At 34.6% G+C, this 26,573-nt stretch overlaps 1 protein-coding gene and 1 pseudogene across 2 annotated transcripts in view; both read left to right on the forward strand.

Annotated features, from left to right (window-relative positions):
- The first annotated feature begins 7 nt into the window (after window positions 1-7).
- The window catches only part of LOC140057535 (uncharacterized), a 30,681-nt gene continuing 4,115 nt past the window's right edge, over window positions 8-26,573 (forward strand). Inside the window, exons 1-44 of one of the 2 annotated variants that reach the window (XM_072103237.1) lie at window positions 8-389; window positions 801-956; window positions 1,232-1,320; window positions 1,606-1,653; window positions 2,211-2,330; window positions 2,734-2,789; window positions 3,077-3,171; window positions 3,453-3,516; window positions 3,732-4,947; window positions 5,212-5,292; window positions 5,542-5,616; window positions 6,123-6,357; window positions 6,568-6,750; window positions 7,195-7,329; window positions 7,473-7,574; window positions 7,697-7,933; window positions 10,646-10,780; window positions 11,084-11,204; window positions 12,183-12,328; window positions 12,855-12,992; window positions 14,095-14,159; window positions 14,376-14,475; window positions 15,214-15,492; window positions 15,591-15,680; window positions 16,063-16,125; window positions 16,459-16,520; window positions 16,844-16,973; window positions 17,274-17,353; window positions 17,823-17,945; window positions 18,090-18,293; window positions 18,442-18,574; window positions 18,991-19,122; window positions 19,661-19,825; window positions 20,138-20,206; window positions 20,640-20,704; window positions 21,149-21,271; window positions 21,687-21,747; window positions 22,897-22,961; window positions 23,500-23,622; window positions 24,001-24,129; window positions 24,416-24,491; window positions 25,237-25,337; window positions 25,716-26,111; window positions 26,390-26,503. In XM_072103237.1, coding sequence (XP_071959338.1) covers window positions 348-389; window positions 801-956; window positions 1,232-1,320; window positions 1,606-1,653; window positions 2,211-2,330; window positions 2,734-2,789; window positions 3,077-3,171; window positions 3,453-3,516; window positions 3,732-4,947; window positions 5,212-5,292; window positions 5,542-5,616; window positions 6,123-6,357; window positions 6,568-6,750; window positions 7,195-7,329; window positions 7,473-7,574; window positions 7,697-7,933; window positions 10,646-10,780; window positions 11,084-11,204; window positions 12,183-12,328; window positions 12,855-12,992; window positions 14,095-14,159; window positions 14,376-14,475; window positions 15,214-15,492; window positions 15,591-15,680; window positions 16,063-16,125; window positions 16,459-16,520; window positions 16,844-16,973; window positions 17,274-17,353; window positions 17,823-17,945; window positions 18,090-18,293; window positions 18,442-18,574; window positions 18,991-19,122; window positions 19,661-19,825; window positions 20,138-20,206; window positions 20,640-20,704; window positions 21,149-21,271; window positions 21,687-21,747; window positions 22,897-22,961; window positions 23,500-23,622; window positions 24,001-24,129; window positions 24,416-24,491; window positions 25,237-25,337; window positions 25,716-26,111; window positions 26,390-26,503 — 6,422 coding nt within the window. In that variant the 5' untranslated portion in view covers window positions 8-347. The remainder of the gene's footprint in view (window positions 390-800; window positions 957-1,231; window positions 1,321-1,605; window positions 1,654-2,210; window positions 2,331-2,733; window positions 2,790-3,076; window positions 3,172-3,452; window positions 3,517-3,731; window positions 4,948-5,211; window positions 5,293-5,541; window positions 5,617-6,122; window positions 6,358-6,567; window positions 6,751-7,194; window positions 7,330-7,472; window positions 7,575-7,696; window positions 7,934-10,645; window positions 10,781-11,083; window positions 11,205-12,182; window positions 12,329-12,854; window positions 12,993-14,094; window positions 14,160-14,375; window positions 14,476-15,213; window positions 15,493-15,590; window positions 15,681-16,062; window positions 16,126-16,458; window positions 16,521-16,843; window positions 16,974-17,273; window positions 17,354-17,822; window positions 17,946-18,089; window positions 18,294-18,441; window positions 18,575-18,990; window positions 19,123-19,660; window positions 19,826-20,137; window positions 20,207-20,639; window positions 20,705-21,148; window positions 21,272-21,686; window positions 21,748-22,896; window positions 22,962-23,499; window positions 23,623-24,000; window positions 24,130-24,415; window positions 24,492-25,236; window positions 25,338-25,715; window positions 26,112-26,389; window positions 26,504-26,573) is intronic. The other variant, XM_072103238.1, reaches the window with a different exon arrangement.
- On the forward strand, window positions 22,038-22,155 carry LOC140057879 (5S ribosomal RNA; annotated as a pseudogene).

Genomic DNA, 26,573 nt, shown 5'->3' on the forward strand with positions numbered 1-26,573 from the left:
GCGTTTGTGCTCTGTATCGTCTGATCTGAATTAAGTTTAGTTTGTTTATAAGTTTCTTTATCAACGTGTTACCAATTGATGACGGATTCGCTGTTTAACTTTTTTTTTAGACAAAAAAAAAGAAGAAGATTACCAAGGGGAAAGAGAGAGAGAGCCCAGCCTGAGTTGAGTGGATCCAGTTGAGTGAGGCTAAGCCAGGCGCCACCACACCACACAACAGTCCAGATCGCCACTGGCTGTCTGGCCTCTCTCCTCCCCGGCGTGACAGACATTTTTAGTAGACAATTTAGTATTTCGGTAGCTTGTAGTAGGCCTAGGTCTACTACTATAGGACCTTTTGATCGGAAATGGAAAATAAAATGGCTCTCCTAGACGTAACCATTTTGAAGGTAAAAAAATAGTAGGTTACACCGTACGAATGAAATATAAAATTAAAAATTAAATAGGGGCCTATATTAATTTAGCAAAATTTGTTACTACTTTTTTATACCGCGAAATGCTACAATAATTAAAGAATTTACCATCTATGTAAGGATAAAGAAATATCAGATAAAGGCGTCATTGGAATGGGGGAACAACAAATCAAAAATTGAATGTTTCTCCCATTTCCTTCCCATCATGCTGCGCGTTAGCAAATGATGAATGTTGCCCCCCGTTTCTGTCCCATCATCATGCGGCGCATTAGCTTTTCATCACTATCTGCGATAAAACTTATTACAGTGGGTAAAAACCATCTCCTTTTTATTCAATGATTTTTTTTGTAATAAAATTTCATTTATATTCCATTTTCTTTAATGAAGGTGGACAACCCATGGAGTTTCTGGTTGAAGGAAGCTCCTAGTCCGATGATGTCTATCGAGACCGAAATGTTTCTAGAACTGAATGAAAAAATTCAAGACTATTGCTCAGGACAACTGCATATTCGTAAATATTTATTACAACCCAAGAAAGGACAGGTTAGAATATTTATTAAGCTCTGTCTACACTATCAAACTAGTTTTACAAAAAAATGTGTGATGTGCCCAAATATGGTAGTGATATGACATCATGTCCATATATGGGCACATCACACTTCTTTTGTCACATAAAGTTTGATAGTGTAGATTGACCTTAAGGTACTAATATCTGTTGTGACTATCTTGATAATTATTTCCCATGTCATTATCTTCATTAGCACTTTAAATTGATTAACATTGCAATTATCTTCAAATTTCTTTTTTATTATCGTCAGGTTTGTTTGGCAAAAAGATCAAATGATAAGCGTTGGTACAGAGCTAAGATTTTATCCATCCGGCAATCAACACAGGGTCCTCAAGCGAGGTAGGCTAACATTCCATTGAGGACACGTATAGTATTGTTTTACCGAGTATTTAGTTAGTTAAACATTAATTAAATAGCTTTTTCTTAATTAACATCCATTTGTCATTCAAATTTTAAGTACAGATTTTCTATTAAGTCACCCAATTGAATAGCTAAATGTCCCCAATGTTCTTATCCTGAAGGAACAAAAACATAATTAAATAAAAAATATTATGATCACATAAAATTCACTAATAAATGATTATTTTAACAATTTGTTTAAACTAATTTTTTTTTTGTCATCAGTTTACATTTGCTGGACTTTGCTGAAAATATCAGAAGCCCAGTAAGCTGGTAAGTCAGTCAAGTTTCATTCTTAATAAATCTTCTTTTTTGTAATGATGGCATTTATTTTACTATTTTTCAATGATTTGAAATATAGAATATAGATTCCTTGCTTACTTGACACTAAAAATTAAATTGCAAAGTTAATTACGTAACTGTACTCAATATTAGTTGAAGATGTATTGTCCCCCAAAAGCTTGAAAAATGAAGATTAATGAAATCAGATATTGAATAGGCCATTTTGCTGTTTAAATAAAGGTAATCCATTCTGTAGAAAACAATTTTTTTTTGCAATACGGTTTTTGGTTAAAGTGAATAACTATTATGTGATATTAAAATGACATATTCAACAAAAAATGTAAAAAAAAAAATGTTTAGGGGACAATATATCTTTAAAATTTAGGAAAGAAAAAAGACATAGCTACATTGAGAATGTCTTGACATTTTTTTTTGTAGCGTTATCAACTTAAATTTTTTTTAAACTTTAATTTTAGTCATCATGCAAACCTTAACAAAATTGTTAAAATTTAAGTTCTGGCTTAAAAATGATTTGTCGCCTTTGACAGGTTGAGAGAGGTTCCTAGCGAATTCTTGCAAGTACCATTCCAAGTGAAAGAAGCTAGACTGTACAACACTCAGCCAATCACTCTACAAACTTGCGTTATTGACCTAACTGTCAGTCCTGTGTAAGTGTATATTTTATTTATTTATACGACGATTAAAAGATTTCTAGATTGTCTGATAAAGCTTGGTTCCCACTAGGTCACAATGCAAAGATTTAAGCATGCCTCGTAAATTGATCAATGGATGTATGTTGTACTCATTATAGATCCAATTTTATTAGCTGCCGATGCTATCAAAAGCAAATATCCACACAAACAGAAAATTTAAACACATGCTACAATTAAAATTGTTTGCAATTGAGTGCAATTTTAATATCATTCGGGAGGGCAGTTGTTAATGTTGACTTTATAGGCGAGAGAGAATGAATTGAAGTGTAGAGTGGAGGAGGCGGTAGGACGGAATGGAATCTGAGATGTAGTATCCTCATTGTTTTATTTTAATAGTAAACACACTTTATTTTTGCAGGCCGTGTATGGTGTGGGACACTTCTGCAGTTGATTATTTCAAGACTACTGTTAAAGGTAGGAATATTACCCACGTTAAATATGTCAGAGTCCTGGGTTCAAATCGTGGTCAGCCACAGCACATTTCTAATGTCTAAAAAAAAGACTTCCATAAAATCTAAAGCTCAGTCTACACTATCAAACTAGTTTGACAAAAAAAGTGCCATGTGCCCAAATATGGTAGTGATATGACATCATCATGTTTAGATATAGGCACATCACATTTTTTGTCACATATTTGATAGTGTATACAAGGCTGTTGTTACATTATCTCTGGAACCTTTCTCTCAATTTACTTTTCACAGATGCAACATCCTCCAAGGTTAAGGTTCATCACCATGACAACTCAGCAAATGTCTTCTATGTTACTCTCTATCTGAACAGGCCTTTAGAAGGTTTGGTAAGTTAATTGTGGAATGCAGTTTATATTGTTATATTATTTGTTTAAATTCGTTTCACATTGTGTGAAATAAAAAGCACTAAATCTTATTTGGCAAGGTACTGTAAGTATTGCCATTTTCATGTTACCTAGTAGTTTACAAAGATGTTCTGTATGGTGTGCGTAAACTCCTGTGTGAACGGGTTATTAGACAAAAATGTTTTGTATGGTGTGTGTAAACTCCTGTGTGAACAGGGTATTAGATTTTTTTATTAAATTTGTGTCCAATTGTTTTGCTTTAGGTGGATATTAATGAGTATCTTATCACAAAAAATTATGCCATAGCAAATGAGATTGGGCTTTCACGTAAGTTTAACATTTTCTTGTAAAAACAACTCGCCTAAATATTGCACCTCGAGAAAATTCTGTTTTTAGGAGAGTTTTCAGAAAAATGATATTGTATTAGGATAGTCGATTGTATTAATTTTGCCCTTTTTATTTGATATATGGAAGTTATTTTCATTTAAAAATTTAAAAATTTAATATAAATTGCAAATTATTAATTAACAAATTTTGTTTAGCCTCAAAAAGTGATGACATCCGTCAAGTGGTTGATGTAGATGAATACTTACAGATACAGCTGAAGAAATATGAAATGGCAGAGAAACAAGCACAAGAAGACACAGCAAAATGTAATACTTCAGATAGCACTACAGAAATGGCAGTTGTAAAGACCAGTTCTGAACACTCGCTTTCTGTAAAACAGCTTGAGAAATTGAGAAGTGTTAATAAAGAAGGAATAAAACAGAACAAACCACTCCAGCAGTCCTGGGGTTTCCCTGATGATGAAATATCAAAGAGCTCCGAAGATCATTGGTCCGATGGCACTCCAGAAAGAAGGAAGAAGTATAATATTGGAAGAGGAAAAGTCATTGAAGATATGCTCTCAGGTTTTGATGGCAGTAAGGCAAGAGCTAGAGGAATAAAGTCTGATGAACTGCAGCCGGTAATGATTTCAAGGAGGAAGCAGAAACCAGTTGAATCGTCTTCTGCAGATTCTCTAGGGTTAAGTGAATCAAGTTCTTTTGGTGCACATAGCACTCTTTGGTCAAGACAATTTACTAGAGATAGTGAAACCAGTAATGACTCGAGTCTTCTCTTTCAACCATCTCAGAAGAACAAACAAAGAACACCAGTGTTTGCTGAAGAATCGTGTGCGAAGGTTGTGCTAAAGAAATTTGACTCTGAAAACTTTACCAATAAGACAAAACTTAAGTCTCCAGAAGAGCGACCTCGTAAGTCAATGGTAATGATGTTAAAAGCGGTAGTTTCTTCTTCCTCAATCGATTCTGATTCGACTGCTGTAACCTCACATGTTAGGTCAAAGAAGAAGAAACGACATAACATTCTTGACTTATTAGAGGGGTCAGATGAAAGTTTGCAACATGAAGGCGATACATTTTTGGAAACATCTTCTGAAAGTCCCAGTGCTTTGCACAACTTTGCTGCAAATAGCAAATTTTTGGAGCCGTCTTCTGATAGACTTCAAAGAGAGAGTTCCATGACCAAATCTCCTGATAGTCACAGCCAATGCATGGATGGAGATCTGCCTCGGCAGAAGTCTGGTCTAAGTATGAACAGCAAAATGTCGCAAGAGTCTTCCGTTGGTCTTGAAGATCCTAGAAGTTTGGTAAACACGTCACCTGATGGTAAAATGAATCAAAGCTTGGATAGTAGTTTTGAGCATAGTAAACGCGTTCATTGGAAACCAGAACTTGAAGCCGAAGAAAAACAAATGTAAGTAGCCCAAATATGGTAATGATGTTTCCAAATATGGTAATGATGTTTCCAAATATGGTAGTGATGTGCCCAAATATGGTAGTGATATGACATCATTATTATATGGACACGTCACATTTTTTGGTCACATAAAGTTTGATAGTGTAGACAGAGCTTTACAGTAGGTAGATTAGTCAGCATAAAAGTGGTTGAACACTCAGTTGAAGAAAATGCTAAACAAACTTAATTCCTTTCCTCATATTTATTTTCTTCTTTTAAAAGGTCAACAATGCCGCATAGTTTAGTTAGTATTTTGAAAACACCAAGTCCAGAACCAAGATATAGCGGTGGATTGGATGAAAGGTAACATACGCACATCATTTCCAGAAAAACAATAACCGAGTATACTAGGGTTTAAAACGTACTGTACAAGGGGATAAATAGTGTTTTAATAATAATAGTTCATTTTTATAGCGCATATAAGCAAGCTCTCACACATTATTACCCCTGTCAATTTTTTTAATTTTTTTTTTTATTTATAACTAATCTAGACATTATTATTTATTATTATTTTTCTCCTGTGTAATCTTGGTTTTTACTGTATATTTTTAGATTTAAGAATTCTGATAGTGAGACATCTCCTAGGAAGAGTTCTACTGAGTCGGACAAAAAGTTGATACAAGAAAGGTATCTATTTTTAGTAACTAGTAATAAGCAATGGTATTTTATGTATGTAGCCATAACACCGGTAAGGGTTCGAGGCGCACTCGATCCATGGTTATAGTGGTAGAACAAGCCTTCTCAGATAATGACTATAAACTGTAGGTCCAATGTACACATCTAGCTCATGTGCACTTTAAAGAACCTAGTACATCTTTCGAGACGAGTAGGAGATTACCCCAGTGTACCCACCCGGTGTACTAGTACACACAGCCACTGATCATAATTGGGCCCTCTGGGAGACCAGACTGAAGAGGTTGTCCAGACTGAGAGGTTGTCCAAGATAAATAATTCAATTCAATTTGATTTTTATGTGCCAAATTTTCTTCATTTACATATGTATTTTATGCATACATGACCCAAATGCTTGCCTTCCAATCTGAAGGACGAGGCATATATATGTCTTGCCCAATTGTGTTAATTCTATCTTTTGAAGAACAATTTCATGATGTCATAAGTAAACTTTCTTTTAGATTAACAAGACAACTACTTGGAGATGTAGTACCAAAAGAAAATGTGCAACTAATCGAGGACATCACTCTAGTTCATGGAGACCGCCCTCTACGGCCCATTGTAGAGCTAAGCCAAGCACCATTTCCAGATATGTTTAAGAGAGTATGTATTAGTGGGTGTAAAGTGAAGTTTCATGTACTGTACATTACCGATGCTGAAAAAGATAAATGTATCGCGTATGTCACAAAAAATAATGTGAGAATTGATGAAAGCATAGCCAAACAAAAGAGGGCGCTATAACTTTTTTTTTAACCTATAGAGGGTGCTATTAAACAATCTTAGGCTTAGTTTAAAAAATGAATGTGATGAATTCCAGACATGGCACGCAAAGAGTAAGATGTTTTTGAAAAAAAATCACTCATAAAACAAGACAAATTAATGTGTTATTTGTTCGTTTTTTTATAGATGCTGAAAAAGAAAAATTTGTATAGCCCTACTTTGATCGAGTCTCACGGTTGGCCAACCATTCTGAGAGGTCGCGACATGGTCGGTGTGTCGAAGGAGAGTAGGAACCTAGCTTACCTGCTTCCGTTGTTCACTCAGGTCGTTCAAACTAGTGCTTATAGTGCCTTGCCGAAGGGTAATGGGGTAAGTTGCATTATGGGTTGCATTAAAAGTACAGCTAGACTTTCTACGTACGCTCGGACAATATTAAAGATGTATTTTCCCCCTGAAAATATAATTTTTTAACATTTTTTTTGTTGAATATGCAATTTTAATGTTACATAATAGTTATTCACTTTTACCTAAAATTGGACGAAAAAACTAATATTTACCTTAAAAATCTGTAATTCATAGCAACAAAATAGCTGCTGTAGTAAAATCGTTTTTTTTATTAAAGCTGCAAAATAACCTACTCAAAGTCTGTTTTTATTAATGTCCATTTTTCATGTCTAGTCTTCATGTCAAAAGGAGGGGTGCATCCCAACCCCCCCCCCCCCCTCCCTTCCTCCCTCCCTCTCCTCCTGATCTGGCCCTGATTTTAGTTATTGTTCCAACATTTATTAATAATCTTTTTGTTGTTGTTGACAGCCATTGATTATAGTTATTGTTCCACGTTGGAAAAAGGCGAAAGAAGTGTATGATGACGCCCTCAGCATGTTGCCAAGCTCGAGGTATATCCGAGCGTTAATCATTCATGGGGCAGGCGCTGAAGAAAACAAAGAAGTAGGTTTCAAACCTTTTTATTAACTGCTTTAATCAGAAATTTAGTTTAGTAAAGGCTTTTGAAACCATGTGATGGATTGAACTTAAACTTCAGTTCCTCATTTAATTTATTTGTTTTAATTGTGGTTTTTTAATCGTTTTAGATCGATTTGATCAACGGTTGCGAAATACTAATTGCAACTCCGCTGTGTTTTTTACGTTTATTAAAGAAATCTCACCTTAACACAGACAGGCTATGCCACTTGGTAAATATACCTTTTTTATTACTGTTTATAGTCAATGAAATTGTCAATAACAATTTGCTATATTTTTTAAAAGCCAAACAATCTATCTGCCATTGGAAGATACTTAATATTATTATTTGAAGGTTTTTGATGATGCTGATGTAGTCTTCTCCGATTTCACTCAAGAAGTCCGTGAAATTATGCAGGCTTATGGTAAAACGTTGTTAGAGAAACCAAATCGTTCAGCTCCACGGCAGATCCTAGCCTTCAGTGCCCACTGGACTGCTGGCCTAGAGTCCTTTATGAAAGCGTACCAATCAGATCCACTTGTGGTCCTTACTCGGAAACTAGAAGCAGCTGTTTATGGAAAAGTCTGGCATGTAAGTCTGTCAAAATTTTTCTACTGTAGTAGAATTGCAATAAATGTGTATGATTACTCTAAAGGTCTGTCTAAATTATCAAACTCTATGTGACAAAAAAATGTGATGTCCCCATATATGGACATGATGATGTCATATCACTACCATATTTAGGCACATCGCACTTTTTTGTCGATCTATTATGATAGTATAGACAGAGCTTAAGATTGCTAATAAATTGTTTGAACGTTTTTATGAATCCTTGTATTACCACAACCAAATGAATTTCCCCCGAAGTTTGGGATAATAAAGTTTTATTGAATTGAATTAAATACAAACAAAATGCAGTTACTGCAGTAATTCCTTTAAGTGAATTTGTAGTCGGCGAGGATAGTGTAGTACTGAATAACGTCTGGAAAGCCTTTCTTATTCCACGTTGTTTAAGTGAATTTGTAGTCAGCGAGGATAGTGTAGTACTGAATAACGTCTGGAAAGCCTTTCTTATTCCACGTTTGTTGAACAAGATATTTTTTCGCAATAATAGCCATATTACCATACATAACGTTAGGTTGTCCACTTAAGTCAGTATAAAGTACATTTCCTTGGTAGTTAAGAACGTACCGATTGCCATTATAGTCCGACACAATTAAAAATCCATTTGACGATACAGCTAAACAAAAGCTATTAGCGAATGTGTCATATTTGCATACTAGACTAGGATTTATTATACTGGTTAAAGGATTTCCATCAAGGTCAAACGCACCAATGACGTTATCATCTTCATGATTGCATGTCCCTGTATGTCTAGCAGCCCATAGTATTTCGGTTTTGATGTCAATCCAAGTTGGGAAAGCTATCCTCTCAAGAGTGATTACTCCACATTGGTCACCTTTTAACGTGAATTTGACAATATCATGCTTAGGCTGATCTGTCAGGCATGTTTCATCAATACGTATCTTTTTTGTTCGATATCTAAACATAGAGCGTAAATAGCGCTGGTCGTAGCGACGCTTGTGCATATGTGTACTTGGGGTTCTACTGAGTCGGAAGAAGATTGATGTAAAGAGTTTGTTTTTAAGTCTGATTTGAACACAATGAGTTTTGTGTACACGTCGTTTGTCGTCTGCCTCATGCAAGAGATTACTGGATAACCAGATGGCAGAATATGCAGGCTCTTTATGTTGTAAATTGAATCTTCCGTTTCTAGAAATAGTCTTTTAGTAACAGATGATATCCGGACATCTTTCGCATGCATTGGGCTTGTCAAGTAAGACCTCTTAAAAAGTCTTAGGAATTCTTTGGCTGTTGGCCTGGTTGTTGGATCTTTACTCCCGGTTCTTCTTAGAAGAAGCAAGAGTTCTGAGCCACAATCCTCATGTAGTGTTGGCCGCAAATCATCATGAATTATCTTTCTCATAAGTTGCCGTGTTGTTTTTGTATAATCTTTGTAAGGCTTTTTCCCACTTAAGATTTCGTTGACAATGACGCCGACAGAGTAGACATCTGACATGATACTAGCTCTTTTAGGATCGCCAAGGACTTCTGGTGCCATCCATGGCACATTGCTATCCAAATAGTCGTCTGTCGTTTTGAAATTCCTCTGGTTGGTAAGAGCGTCGCTTATTTTTAAACGAGATTCAAATATCAAGCAATTTAAAGATTTTAAATTTTTGTGAATGATTCCATGTTCGTGTAAAAATATTACTCCCCTTAGTAAATCATTGATCCATAAATGAAGTACTGTTGTTGAGAGAAGATTCCATTTCTTTTGGTAATATTGTAGAAGATTTCCGTGTGTAGATAGCTCCATGATAAACCAGTTAGTATCACTTACCATCCCAAAAGTCTTCACCAGATTTTGATGGTTAAGTCCGGCAAAGAATAGAACTTTGCAACCATTTGTTTTGTCTTTCTTGACATCCTTGAGGGCAACTTTTCTTTTTTCTATCACCCATTCTGCTTCGTAAACAGTAGAGAATTCACCACTTCCAATTACTTTACCAAGCTTGACATCATCCACAACAATTTTCTCGGATCCGTCGTCCTGTTTTTGTGGTTGCTGTCTTTTGGTTTGAAATCGCGACACAATAGAATCCATTTTTATTCTCTTTCTTTGAAATTCAGAATAAACATCAACATTCAATTGCTAGTAATACTGAAGATAATAAGAGGCATAAATAAAATGTCCTCTAAGATACTTTTGTTTTGTAAGTACGCTCTGGGGAAAGGTACAGAAATGAACTACACAGAAAGACACATTCTGTTTGGAACACAGCATCAAGTTCAAAGAGCGGTTATTATCAATGTACTGTTTACTTAGTCAAAGTCATCGATAATGGTGTCTGATATCTTTTTGTTTACTTTGTAGTTTCAGATAAGTCTATGGATATTTGTTTCATTGATTACTGTCTAAACAGATTGATTCAATTTCATTATTAAATTTGTAATTTATGATATCTTATTTCTGTTCTGTTTCTGCAATAAAACTTTTTTGGGAGGGGGTGGGGGAAGGGTGGGGAGCGGAGAAAAGAAAAAATGATGAAATGAAAATAATTTGTTATATTTGGGTAGTTGAACTAGGGTGTTTAAATCTGTTTTTAATGGTTATAATTTTTGTTTTTTCTATATAATTATATTGAATATAATGAATTACACATTTTTTTGTGAATTCACTACATACATTGTTATCACAATTGTTTTCAGTAAGTTTTTCACAATTTGTAATTTTCAAAGATTGTTCATTCTTGTCCATCAAACTACAAGTTCAACAAGGTTCTGGATTTGCTAGACACATCTCATACGCAGGTCGAAGGTCGTCGTATTGTTATTTTCACGCAGAACAAGGACGATGCTCTTAACCTCCACCATGTGAGTAAAGTTCTACGCTATCAAACAATGTGATGTTTCCATATATGGACATGATGATATCACTACAATATTTAGGCACATCGCACTTTTTTTGTCAAACTAGTTTGATAGTGTAAACAGAGCTTTACAACTCATTCTTTCACGCAAAATTATTATTATTACTACAAATGCAGATATATTTAGAAATTGTATAAAATGTTTATGAATACCTTTTTTTGTTTCCATGTGAAGATGTTACTCAGTTCCAGTTTAGAAATTGTATAAAATGATAATGACTATCTTTTTTATTTTTCTATTTTATAGATGTTACTAAATTCTAGTCATTATGCTTTGGTTGTCCATAACGACATGAATGCTGATGAAGTAGCCTTAGTTAACCATGAGTGGCGGGCCAATCATAAACAAGACTCCATGCCAGTACTGGGTAAAGTAATTAGTCTGACGGTAGTAGGAATCACAGCCTCAAGCTCTCTCTACACTATCAAACTAATTTTTGTGATGTGCCCAAATATTGTAGTGATATGCCCAAATATAGTAGTGATATGACATCATCGTGTCCATATATGGGCACATCAGATTTTTTTTGTCACATAAAATTTGATAGTGTAGACAGAGCTTTAAATGACAAATATTCGTAAAGCGTATTCGTGTTGACGAATATCACCAGTCATATTCGTAACTACAAAACGAGTATAGTTTTTGATCTTTTTTGCATTTGAATCGGGAATGATTCATGATTATAATATAATTATACTTTTATTGAAAGTAATTTACTAAAGTAATTTACCAAAATTCCAGGTCAATTTTGATAAATAGCAATTTTTAAAGTCCTCACTCGATTTGATGTTGATCGCCGTTACGCTAGGCCTAGGCAGCCAAGCACCAAGCAACACGTACCTGCGCTTCGCTCAAATTTACCACAGTCATATTTTGGACAGCGTCCTCAATATTTCATTGCCATGCGAAACAGATTTTTACTGGCTTACGAAAAACGAATACGTGTGCGTGACGTTTTCGTTATCGTATTCGTAAGATTGCGAAAACTCCCTATTGTTTGCTACTTTTGTACTCTTTGACTGGCTTTTACAGCTGTTCAACTCCCCCCCCCCCCCCCCTTGTGTTCAACTCCCTGGAACTAAGGTGTATATCTTGGAATATCTTTGTAGATGCTGTTTGTACTGATGCTTGCTGATTTAATATAGCTTAGAAGTTTTTTTTTTAATACCAATCACATCATTTGATCATTGGATCATGTAAACAATTATTTGACAGCAGTTACTGCAGTAACTACACTTTGTTTACTGTTTTTACGCAATTATTTTTTACTGTTCATTACCACCCATATGCCATGTACTAACTGTACTCTTATTTTAACAATGCTTGTTTTTTTCTTTTAACCTAGTGATGACAGATGAGGTGGATTTCGTGCTCACAAATGCAACATGGGTGATACATTTTGACTTCCCGTCCTCACGAGTCATGTTCGGTGATCGGCTTTCGTTCTGTAGGGAAAACTTTGTAAACCAACTTGAACAGAATGACAGTAAGGTTAGTTTCACACTAGTTTTGATTTTTTCTCTCTCTCTCATACCTTTAATGGTTTGTTCGTTTATATATTTAGGCAAATTGCCAAGGATAACCATAAGCGAATTCATTCACTATCCCTCTGAAAGGTGGTCACAAGACAAACATACAGAAGATGCTCTACGTAAACAAAGTCTTATTACAAGTCTTTAAAGCCTTGTCTACACTATCAAACTTTATGTGTCAAAAAAGTTTGATGTGCCCAAATATGGTAGAACTATGCTTAAATATGGTAGTGATATGACATCATCGTGTCCATATATGGGCACATCACATTTTTTTGACACATAAAGTTTGATAGTGTAGACAAAGCTTCAGAGTGGAGTTGTAATTTGTCATTAGAAAAAATCCTGACATGAAAGTACTTGAACACAGGACCCTGGGATTAGTAGCCAAGCATCTTAACCACGAAACTACAACTCAACTCCATTCCGTAAATTGTAATCATGAAAGGTGATCTTTATCTTTAATGTTTTTTTTTTCATTTTAGAATACCAACAAATCACAATGTCTTTCCCATATGCTGATTGGTCCTGAGGATTTTGAACACTTGACTGGATTCGCTCAATTTCTGAAACGAACGCGTCAAAAACTGCCATCAAAGTTTGATTTAGAGAAAGCAAAGCTGGTAATCATTATTATTAAAATCAACAATCATCACAATTGTAAATATTAATTAAGTGTTTTCCTAAAGCAGGTTTTGCCAGACTAAACTGGTTCCAACCGGTATTAAAAATGGCATAGAAAATTATACATAAAATAAAAACTTATCTAGTAGTGGAGGGTTAGGCCTAGCCATTAAAAGCATAGACCAAGAGGCTCTTGATGGCTATAATTTGTCAATTTGATAGACAGTTTGCCAGAACACTGGCCAATAATCACCATTTTTTACCTCCGCCAAGGAGGTATATGTAATCGGTAGCGTGTGTTTGTTTGTTTGTTTGTTAGCAGGATTACTCAAAAAGTAATTACAAGATCTTTACCAAAATGAATAGACAGATAGATATGTGGTCAAGGACCATTCCATTAAATTTTGGGACCATTTGGGACCACAGTCCCAATTCTGGACCACTTTTTAGTATACTTTTTTAGACCTGCTAGTGTTAAAAGATAGAATTTTTCAAAAGCCGGCGAGCAGTCTTAAAGTAACAAGTAAACTGAAATTGCATTTTCTCGAGAACTACTTGTCCAAAAAACTTAATTTTTGAACAAGAGGCAAGAGTTATAATTTGTGATTTGTAATTTTAAAACATAATTTGATTTAATGTGCACATTTTTTGATGCGAGTAGTTTAAAAAACCTATTTCTTTTCAAATTCACTCGTTTGATTTTCACGTTGCTGTTCTATTGTTCGTCAACTGAAGCTATTGTTAACTGAAAGGCTTGTTACATAACCATTACACCAAACTCGCATACACATGCTTGTAATGAAATTAGCCTAAATCACAAACAGCATTAAGACACACACAAATATATATATATATATATATTTTTTTACTGGAGAAATCTTATGTAGGAGAATTTTACAGTAGGCGGAGGTATGCCCTCTCGGAGTGGCTTTCTAGTTTACTTATTTTATTAGTATTAGCTATTTTTTGTCTTGTTTTGTTTGTATAAATGAGTTTTGTTGTTTATTACTATAAATAATATAATTATGTGTAATGTTTTTTATAACTGATTGTTGTCTTATAAGATAATATAATTAATACTTATTTGATTTTACATTTTAGGCGAAAGAAGAGAAAAAGAAAACAAAAAAACTATGCAAAAAATTAAAAACATATGGTACCTGCAAGTATGTAAATTGTTTCTTTTTCTTATTTACAATATGTGAGATTTCCTTTCTCTAATGTGTCTGTTGAGATTTATTATACTAGGTAATAGTTGTTGTCAGAAAAGTTTTGGTAAACAGCTTAGCAGTTATGTTGTTCAGATATGCTATTACTACATTAAAACCAAATACAATTTTTGTCTAAATTTTCTGGTTGTTTTTAATATATTTTAATTTTAGGGATGACCATTGTCATTTTCGACACAAACTCTACGCTGAATTGGACAGTCCTGTGATGCTAAACAAAGATACAAGCATTGCTGATTCTAGATATGTTAAGGTATTCATTTCTTCTCTGTACGTCCACCTAATTACGTCAAGAACCAGATTTCCTACAAAGTCCAGAATAAAAATACCTGTCTCATTTAAGTGTCTCTAAATTCTATCTACGTGACACTTAAGTGAAATTCTTAAATATTTTATTGACTTAAGTGAAATATCTAGTATTTAAGGAGAAAATTTAATACGGCCACTGGAGCCATAGATATCAAGTTTTCACAAGAGGCTACTTCTGTCTTAAATATTTATTGGCTTAAGTGAAATGCAGAACAGTAAATACAGCCACTGGACCCTTAAGTATCAAGTTTTCACAAGAGGCTACTTCTGTCTAAAAATTTTATTGATTTAAGTTAAATACTTAATATTTAAGAGAAATATTGAATACGACCACGGGAGCCTTAAGTACTGTATCAAGTTTTCACAAGATGCTACTTCTGTCTAAAATATTTATTGACTTAAGGGAAATGGTAAATTTGGCCATTTGAGCCTTAAGTATCAACTTTTCACAAGAGGCTACTTCTGTCTAAACTATTTATTGACTTAAGTGAAATGAGAAATTGTGAATACGATTACTGAAGCCTTAAGTATCAACTTTCCACAAGAGGCTACTTCTGTCTAAACTATTTATTGACTTAAGTGAAATGAGAAATTGTGAATACGATTACTGGAGCCTTAAGTATCAACTTTTCACAAGAGGCTACTTCTGTCCTAAATTGTCAATATCTCTTCACTTCTGTAGGTTCTCATCTGTTACATTATGGATGCAACACATTACTTCGCTAGAATCGTTAGCACACAGAACGACCTCTCTGGAGAAGAGCATCTGCTTGATTCAGGAACAACCATCAAATTGAACTCTGACCTTCAGAGTTGGTTTGAGGACCCTCGTCGTCGTGTGACACATTCCGATGCAAAGTGCGGTGACTTGTGCGTTATAGAGGACAGCAGATATATGTTTCACAGGGCACGTGTAGAAATGTTGTTTTCATCGGAGCATGGCACGAAGCAGAATGCTACAGTAAGTCTGTTTTTATTAAATCATAATATTCTACTAGTATTGCCTGTTTAAAAAGTAAACATTGGTTAATTGGTCATATACACTTATTCATTTTCTAGGTTCAGTTAGTAGACAATGGGAGGTTTGAAGTTGTTACTGTTAATAAGCTGTTAAATCTTCCTGCCCATTTATACCACATTCCATTTCAAGTAAGTACTGTAACTTCTTTTTTCTTTTTTTTTCATACGCAATTATAGTATGGATAAACTATATTTAATAATTTATCATGCTTATAATAAACTAAGTCTCATTTGAGACTTAGAACGTGGAGTTGAACGAGTTGTGAGTCACAACCTTGGCACTAGGTCAGGATTGAACCCTAGACCCTGGGATTGGAAGACAAGCATGTTAACCACTAAGCTACAGCTCCACTACATTACAAAAATTGTTTCAATCATTTATTACGATTGTTAATTAAAACAATAAAATACTTAAAGCTTTGAATGACCTGATAATGTAAAAATATCCATATTTTATGCTTAACATTAGATTATTTACCATTTAAATGTTTGTCCATGTCTATAACTCTAGGTTGTTGAAGTGTTTTTGTGTCATCTGAAACCAAAAGATAAAGACACGGATTGGACTAACCAGGTACAATTTTTGTTTGTTTATGAAAAGCAATAGAAAGCACTCAGACTACATTTTTTAGTATTTTTTGATAGGGCTAGTAAAATGGCAATTGGGGAAGTATATTCTGCAGCTAACTACCCAAGTGTACAATGAAAAAAACAATAATTAAATTATTTGGGCAATTGTATAGTCTTCAGCTAATAAACCCAGTGCGCTATTGGAAAAAAAAAAAATAGTTTAATTATTCGGGTATATATAGTCTTCAGCTCACTAGATAATGCTGTGTGTTATTGAAAAACATGTTAGTTAACAATAGTTAAATGAAATGTTACCTTTTTTTTAAATCTTCAACAGGCATCAGCATTTGTGCATAACCTGATCTACCAAAAGGAACTTTGTGGTAAAGTGGTTTTGAGGTATTAAGTTTCTCCATCTTGGTCTACACTATCAAACTTGATGTGAAAAAAAAATGTAATGTGCCCATATATCGACACGATGACATTATATCACTACCTTATTTGGGCATATCACTACCATATTTGGGCACATCACTACCATATTTGGGCACATCAACTAGTGTAGGAAGAGCTTTAAAGTCGACGATTTTCGTGACATGCATATTGGACTTAGATGTTAAACTTTTCAACTACATGCTTCTTCTTTAGGGTCATGTCATGTCATGTCAGTGCTCTATCATCTTCTTTGTTGCAGATTATAAATAATTTTCTTTTCTTCTTAGTCTTGGGAATACACTTTGGCTTGATCCACTGGTTGAACGAGTACAACTGAGTACAATCAAAACGGTCGTCAACGAACATAATATCAGGTTGGAACTACTGAGGGCAGGCTTCGCTGAACATAACACAGAGGTAATATTTGTATATTTCCCTTTTAGTTTGGTACAATTTATACATATTTCTTGTTCTTTTAATGATTTGTTATCATTCCAAAAATTCTTCAGTTACTGCAGTAACTACAATTTGTTTACAGCAATAATATTATGATTTTAGTTTGTTTCTATGTCGAAGTTTATATGGAAGTCAATAAACAATGAAGTAATTTTTACATGATTCCTTAGTTGATCAAATACTGATTGAATAACTGTTTCTCATAATGGCTGTAACCATTGTCATATTGCTTAAGCATATTTCTTATTTTTTGTTTCTCAGCACATAAAATTATTGAAAGAGCGTTGCCAAGGAAAAATAGATATCTGCTCTCCTACTGCTACTGAAAAAGATGAAGAAAAGTATAAATAAGTCATTTTTTTTCCACATTGTTGAAATCATCATAATTATCATAAGCGTGACAATGATGATATCTTCTTGTCTTCATTATCAGCATTATTAGGCAAGTCAGTGGCTGAGCGATTAAGACAGTGGAAGCGTAATTATGTAGCCTTAACATCGGCAAGGGTTTGAAGCTCACTCGCTCCATGGTTCTGGTGGTAGAACGAGTCTTCTCGGATATGGACTATAAACCATAGGTCCAGTGTACACATCTGGCTCATGTGCACTTTAAAGAACCTAGTACATCTTTCTAGACGAGTAGGAATATTACCCCGGTGTACTAGTACATCACAGCCACTGATCATAACTGGACCCTCTGGGAGACCAGTCTTTAACTCAAGAGGTTGCCAGTATAAATCAAACATTTAAATTTAATCATAATTACCATTATCATTATCTCTCGATTTAATATAAACTACAATTTTTCAGGGAAGCGCAACAATTGGTGACACAATCAATGCAGCTATCAATACGGGGTGTCAATGAGGTATACCTGTCAGCTATGGACACTCCGGATCTTATCTATGTCCAACGGATCGATAAATTCAAAAGGTAGAATATTGTAATTCATCAGATTTTCTTTAATTTGAGCTTATAGCGCCCCAAATGACTCACAATTGTCCCTTATGTCAACCGATATATTTTCAATTGACTGTATCACATTTTTAAATATGTTATATAAATATTTTTTTACAGACTAGAGGCATTAATGAAGGAAATAAATAAAAGAATGGAAAAGTCTTTGGACAATTCAGTTGAGAAAGTTCCTGTAGATGGTGGTGGAGATTGCTCGGAAGATGGATCTGCAACAGAGGGAGGAATGACAGATAAATCAAAAGCAAGTGTCAGACAATGGAATCCAGGTTCTTACTGCCTGGCAAAGTTACTATTGGATGAAACGTAAGTGATCACAATAATAATAAAAATCAAATGAATAAATCAAATCAATAAATGATGGTTTAATGGTATTTTACTTGTCCTGTCCCTGAGAAATCACAGGGTCAAATCCAGTCCAGCTCTAAAATAAGATGTTTTGACTAACTTGTAGGTGGTACAGAGGAAAGATAGTTGAACAAGTAAAATCAGAGAAACTAGTATATACCGTGTTCTTTTTGGATTACGGGGATCTAGAAGACATCGCAGGGGAAGATATCTATCCTATTTGGGATGATGCCCTACAGGTAAAACAAGTTTTATTTTCATGTCTTACTGTGAAGGTAGCACCTGTCCATGAAAAAAAGACAATGGTATGCAATACACAGTATATGCATACATACACTTTGGCTATGCTCCCCTCTAAAGCTCTGTCTACACTATCAAATGTGACAAAAAAATGTGATGTGCCCATATATGGACATGATGATGTCATAGCACTACCATATTTAAGAATATCGCTACCATATTTAGGCACATCACAAACTAGTTTGATAGTGTAGACAGAGATTTAGCAGAAGTCATGCTTATATGCATATAGATAAACACATAAATACATAAATGTGATACTTGCTACGAGTATCCGTTTTATTTATTCACTTTTACACAATTGAAAGATGCTGATTATGAAAAACTCCCAACTATTACTATTTGTTTTTTATAGCTACCATTCCAGGCGATAGAATGCAGACTGTATGGTGTGCTGCCCACCGATGAAACCTGGAACCAGGATGTTGGCAATACAATGTGGGATATATGTAATGAGAATGAAGGAAAACGAATCCTGGATGCGACGGTGAGATATATTTACTTTTGGGTTTTTTTTTTTAATCTGCTATATTTACCTCATGATTAAATTCTCACCATCTAATGTGTTGTAGGTTTTTGTAGCTTTCTAACAAGTCAAAATAGTCTTTTTATTTCACTTTGCTTAAAATGCACTTTGATTTAGAAAATTTAAGCTTTGTTCCCACTAGAACGCAAGTGCCTTACCGACAGTACTGCAAACATCGCCACAGAAAATAAAATCAGTTTAAATTCATGCAAAGGCAAAAGAACACTGGAAAACATAGTACAGCGCGTACTCAAAAGTATGCGGGTTGAACCAGGTCAAAGTCTACGGCATGCTAACGTTGACGCGCAGCAAGCAGGTTTGATTTCACAATTTTTGGAAGGGCATTTCATTCCGTTGCGTCGGTTGTGTTACGTTGCATCGCTAGTGGGAACTAAGCTTTAGAGGGCGCATGACTCCATGTGATGTCTATCCAACCTCGTGAAGTGAATTTTTTTGTAGATGACGTAAATGCAACTCTGTTTAATTTTTTTTTGACCAGGTGAAATCAAAAGAACTATCTGATAGTTTGACTGCCGTAGAATACTATAATATTGAATTGAGGTTTAATGCAGCTACACCAAGTTCCTTAAGCTGCACCAGCTGTGACCTCTCGGTGAACCTTGTGCTGCAAGGTCTTGCTCTGCCATCTGAAGACACAGTTCAAGTGAGTATGTCGGAGATTCCTTTAAAAAAGTTGAATATCTGGTAATTTATGAAAGCATAGCCAACGTTAACAAACTAGGCCTAGTAGTTGAGCATATATTAAATGTATACATTATTGGGATATTTTATTATTTTTATTAAAAAATAAAATGAAGCAATTGCTCTTAGTGGGAGGCAGGAAGATGACTCAAAATATTACCGGCCTAGGGGGTATTGTGCTGCAACAGTAATAACTATAGCTTACAAAAAGCAGTTTCTTTCAACTATATTTATATTTTAAAATCCAATAATAAATTGACTTGTTTCATTTTAGCGCATGTTTCCAACTTCTCAAGATATAGAATCTGTATCAGGCAAATGCAAGGAATATTACCAAGCCAAAGTAAGATATTTTTGTTTAGTAGAGATGAGAGATGATTGGATTGTGTTAGGAAACTAGCAAAGCTTCTACCAAATATATTCTATGCTTATGATAACATTATGACAAACATAATAAAACATAGTTTTGTTTACAGCTCTGTCTACACTATCAAACTTTATGTGTAAAAAAAAAAATGTGATGTGCCCATATATGGACACGATGTTGTCATATTACTACCATATTTGGGCATATCACATTTTTTTGTCAAACTAGTTTGATAGTGCAGACAGAGCTTAAGAGAATAAAAAAAATTGCTAATAGTCTTGTGGTTATGATGGTACCAGAATGTCGAACAGATGAGTCTAGATTTGTTGAAGAATACCGACTCGCACAAACTCACACCTGGTTATGCAGATTACATTGTGTCAAAGTTCAGTGTTGTTTTTTTTTTTAGGATGATGATGTAAAGCTACAGCTTGTTAAAGATATTTCAAATATTACTTCAAACATTATTAAAAGGTTTGTATAAATTTTACTGCAGTAAGTACATTTTTTTAAACTGAATTAACATGATGTTTTAATATAAAAGTTTATGAGGCAGACACTGTAATAAACAATTACCCCAAAAAAGCTTACTAAATGATTTCATAAACAGAGTAACAAAATATAATTCTTGAAGGCTGCAGTAACTGCAGTACAATAAATTTCATATGATTCATATGTGAAATTAGCAACCAGGTTCCCAACACGTATCCTAAAAAACAGCATAAAAACACAAAACAATTCAACATTAATAAGAAATAGCCAAAAAATCTGAGATATTCAATTAAACTTACTAACAAAAAGGTTTTCATGTTTGCTATGCTTATAGATGGACAATATGGCTATCCTGATTAATTTTTAACATAGCCCAATTGTTGTAATATTAATTCATTATTGATATTTAAATTTGATTTATTACAGTGATGTAGGTCTTGAACCGCAACATGTTCGATCTCTTTGTTACATATTCTCGGTATCCACCAATCCAAATGAAAGGTTATTGCTGTTACAATCCATAGTCAGGACTTCATATAGAAACTTCAGGTAAGAATGTGCGCTTTATTGTGCTAAGGAAATCTAACAACAGGACGCTGAGCTTGCCTTGCTAAGATAGGAACTCGTAACAGTCCATTGATCTTATGTCTGGCTGCGACAAATACCAACAGTACTGTACTATGTACATATTATCCGTGGTGCAGTGTCTGGTAACCAAACATTAGAGGAAGCCAATCAAAAATCAGTCAAAACTTTAAGGGTGTTGAACTGTTTGTGTCGCAGCCACAGATAAACCCTTTGATCTCAGGAGCGCAGCATTTCTTGTATATATTTACTGTATATTTAACAAATTACATCTGTAGTTCACCATTTATTGGTTGCAATATGATAAATATGGATTGCTCAGAAACTAGGAAAATATTTCAAAATCCCACAAAAACTTTCCATTTTTTTTCTCTTTTAGAAATTGTGATGTAATAATTGAGCATGGTTGTATCAAGGAAGTGTGTTCACTATTGAAAAAAGTTAGTTATAAGAGATTATGTCAACAGTATCAAACTTGTTTGACAAAAAAAGGTGTAGGTGTCTGTGTTAATTAACTAACCAAATTTCTTAAGACCCTTGGGCCTGTTAAGCTATGTCTACACTATCAAACTAGTTTGACAAAAAAGTGTGATGTACTCATATATGGTCGAGATATTCCCAAATATGGTAGTGATATGCCATCATCATGTCCATATGGGCACTTTGCATTTTTTGTCACATAAAGTTTGATAGTGTAGACAGAGCTTAAGAGAAAATGTCAACATTATACGGATACGGCTTTACCACGTTGAAACACCGGTTCTCGTCAGATCACCGAAGTTAAGCGACGTTGGGCCTGGTTAGAGCTTGGATGGGAGACCATCTGGGAATACCGGGTGCTGTATACGGAGCTGGTGTCCCGTTAGGCATTTGAAATCAGCACTGCTGACTCTTATGGCAGCCCCTGCATCTGGTATCTGCCTCAGACCTCTGGTCAAGGTGGGCACTGGACAAGAGAAGCCCTTGATCAATGTTAGGACCAATCAAGGTGCTTTAGACATTCCTGGCTTTGTTTGTATCAAACCTGTTAGTGGCGGTAATTATCGCTGTTGGGGTCGATTAAATAAAATTTTAAAAAAATAAAAAAAATATTTTACTGTAGTTACTGCACTTCATTAGTCTGTCCTGTAATAATATTGTGTATGACAACCCTAAAAATTGGTAAAGACATTTTTAAATCAGTCTCCCCTCCCCCACCTTCCCCTCAATGCAGTGCCTTTACTGTTACTATATTACATAGCCTATGTAAATATATGAACGTGACAGATATTGCCTGCTTAGAGGTTAAATATAAGATTTGACATCCCCTTGTGAATGATATTATCATTTCTCGAGAAATATATTTCCCTCATCTAGCGCTTCGGGAAATATATATTCCCTCGAACAAAATATCATTCCCTCGGGGATGTCAAATCTTATATTTAACCTCTAAGCAGGCAATATCTGTAAAATATTGCTTTTTTTCATTGATGCACTTATTTTATCATTTGTATAGTACAGTATATATTTTAAGTTTGATCAGACTAGCTTTCAATTAATAGATTAACTTTTATAACTTTAACAAATAATGTTATAACTTATTTTTACAGTCAGATGATTGTGATGTAATTGAACAAGTTCTTTGTATTCTGAAGATTGTATCTATCACAAAGCGGTATGGCTTGATATTTGGGAAACCCCTATTCAGGGGACAATTTCTTGTTAAATGAACGACGGGCAATATGTATTATAGCTAACCCCATTCAGGCAGGGAGATACATCTCCCTGATTCAGGGGAGATCCCTATTTAGAGGAAACTTTCTTACGAAATTGATGAGAGGCAGTCTTATGTTTTAACACCAAGACCAGCCCCTATTCAGGGGACATTTCCCATGAAACAAACTAAAAGGCCAACCAACACTTATTAAGGGATAGCCTTGTTGGTCCCTAAAGCGTGGTTCCCACTAGCGACGCAACACAAGGACGCAACGCAAGTGAATTGACCAATCACAAGCGATGGCTTATTCGCTTGTGATTGCTAACTGTTTATAACTTCGCTTGTCATTGGTTAAAACGCTTGCGTTGCGTTTACGTCCTTGCGTTACGTTCTAGTGGGAACCACGCTTTAAGCCTAAAGGGAAGTCCATATAAAATCTTTGATTATGTTCTTCTTGTCTTTCTGTTAGCAAACAGTGTTATTCTTTGTCTTTTAGGGTACGAGACAATTTGAATGAATTAGATGTGGATTCAATATGTGGTTTACTCGCTAGTAACAATCCATCTATTGTTAGTAATTGTTGTTTAGTTTTAAGAAAGCTGATGGCAGAGCATCCGGAGTAAGTACTCCTTGAAACTTAGTATTTCAATAACTAATATTAAAGATGCATTGTCCCCCTGAACAAATAATTTGTACAAATTTTTTGTTGAATATGCCATTTTAATGTCACATAAACGTTATCCACTGACCAAAAATTGGATCGAAAAAAAATGTATTTACCTGACATAACTATAATATAAAGCCAATTATGTTATTTTAAAAGTGAAAACATTTTTTTCGTTTTTTTTTCTACAGAAGTTATTTTTTAATATTATTAAAACCACAAAATAACCTATTCAAAGTCTGATTTAATTAAACTTTATGTTTTTGAGAGGACAATATATCTTTACTAGAATAAATTGCTTATTTAATAATATATTAATGTTGGTATGTGAAGGAACCAAGAACTATTGAAACAAGCTGGGGGTCTGAAGATGCTCTGTGATCTTCTGAAACTGCAGAGAAGGAATGTTGATACCTGCCAAAGTATTCTGGGTGTGCTTGTAGAATGTGCGAGTAACAGTAGGTAAGAGTCAAAGTTCAAAGTTCAATTCCCATTAGCAGAAAATGCATCCATAAGAGTTCAGTTTAGAGGCTTGGTTTTTTTTTAATCGAATGGTTTCAGGTACATGTGCACATGTAAAATGATATATAAAATATATAATTATGATAAATAACTCCTTAAAAAATCACTCTTTTTCATCACTAATGTTTACAAATTTTTCATAACATCTAGAAAATCAGGCATTTTTGTTAAATGTTTGAGAGATTAATTATGTAATCTTAATCGATCAATTTCTGTCATATTTTAGGTATCGTGATAACATAAGGGAATTAGGCGGCCTTGATGAATTGTGTGATATTATGTGGAATGTAGAAAATGAAGAGGTATTTCTTTTTGCCATCTCAAAATTATATATATATATATGTCCAAGTACTCTCGCTTGCACTGATGAAGAGCTAGTGTTTTACTTTATCGTTTTGATTTAGCTTATTGCTTATTTTATTTTGTATCTCTCCATTGAGATCCAGTCACTGATGCCCACAGCATTGTCATTTTTCAGTGCTTATTTTATTTTGTATATCTCCATTGATATCCAGCCACTGATGCCCACAGCATTGTCATTTTTCAGTGCTTATTTTATTTTGTATATCTCCATTGAGATCCAGTCACTGATGCCCACAGCATTGTCATTTTCCAGTGCTTATTTTATTTTGTATATCTCCATTGAGATCCAGCCACTGATGCCCACAGCATTGTCTGTTTGCCTTTGGATTTATATATATACAAATCTATATAAATAAATAACCTGGTCAGCCTATTACTATGGATAATAGCAACTGACTGTAGGATGGTCTATACCAATGCATTTGAACCTTGGAATGTAGGGGAAATTCCAAGGTGGGTGGAGCTAATGGGGGTAGTGCTTTGGTCGTTTGTTCCCCACAAAATTATGATCTACTTTAACTATTACTATTTGTAACTATGGACGTCCGTTTCCGAAATAAAAGTAAAATGAATTTATGAATTACTATTATTATGATGACAGCTCGTCCATGTTTAAAACTCATGGTTCCGCCCCGAAATGTGATGTGATATAACGTAATTCGACTGTTTGTTGTTCTTTATTAGTTACTCTGTCTCTCAGCACAAACTTTAAAGTTCTTGGGAAACGGTAACACAGCCAACTTGACAGCAATGATTAATGAGGGGATGCAAGATAGTATTGAAAGGTAAAGAATTATACTCTATAGCACAGTTCACAAAGCATTGCACCCAAAGGAATGAATTGAAATGAAATACATTGGGAGCCTAAAAAAGGTCCCTTAATAGGGGTTGGCAATAGTCTTAAAACATACACTGCACTTCATTAAGATCATGAAAAATTGTCCCCTTAATAGAGGTGTCTCCTGAATAGGGGTTTGCCAAACATATACTGTTCATTATTTTAATGAAATATTGTCCCTTGATACAGGTTCCAAGGGTCTGCAGTGCATTGCTTTATCAAAATACCTTTTGGTTTACATTTTTTAAAGAACAGAATGGGGTACCACTCGCAGCTCATTTCAGTAGTTCATACCTTACTTTTTGACTAATTCTTCCCCCTACAGTTTGTTGATGTCACCATCATACTCTGAAGTCACCGTGCACACGCTATCGGATCTGGACATTCAGCTGCTAGAGTTTAGTTTCATGAACAAAGCTAAATTAGAACTCGTTAAAAGAGCCGAGGTAGAGGGAGTGGACATACACGCCTTACAGACTATCGAACCGCAAAGCAAACCTTTGGCGATTGCGGACAACATTCCAAAAATTGCACCAAAGAAAAAAATCGAACAGAACATTATTGTAAAGAGTAAATTGGTCAGTAGATCAAAAGATATGTCTGAGATGTACCCTGGTTATAAAGCCGCAATGTCACCGATTTATACGCCCAACAGCTGTGACGTTGAAGAAGTTGATTTATCGGATCTTCCACCCCTTATTATTGCCGATACTACAACAAGGTACAGTACTAACATTATAAAAATATTTACTAAATCAACAGATAATTTTTAATACTTTTTTATAACTTAAGCTCTGTCCACACTATCAAACTAATTTGACAAAACAATTGTGATGTGCCCAAATATGGTAGTGATATGCTTAAATTTGGTAATGATATGTCATCATCATATCCATATATAGGCACATGACATTTTTTTGTTACAAAAAGTTTGATAGTGTAGACAGAGCTTTAATAATAAAAATTAAATTTACCAGAACAACTAACTTCTATTTTCAGAACTCATCCAAAGGTGCTATGGTCACAAAAACCGAATTTAATTTTATTAAGCGTTCAGTTGAGAGGCGTCCAGGAGCATGACACTAATGTAACAAGCCAGACCGTGTCTTTCAGGTGAATACCAGGTTAAAGTTCAAAGGTTAAATATGAATTAAGAGAGTACTAATCTGTGACTATTAATATG

This window comes from Antedon mediterranea, chromosome 8 (assembly GCF_964355755.1).
Source record: "Antedon mediterranea chromosome 8, ecAntMedi1.1, whole genome shotgun sequence".
Lineage (NCBI taxonomy): Eukaryota > Metazoa > Echinodermata > Crinoidea > Comatulida > Antedonidae > Antedon > Antedon mediterranea.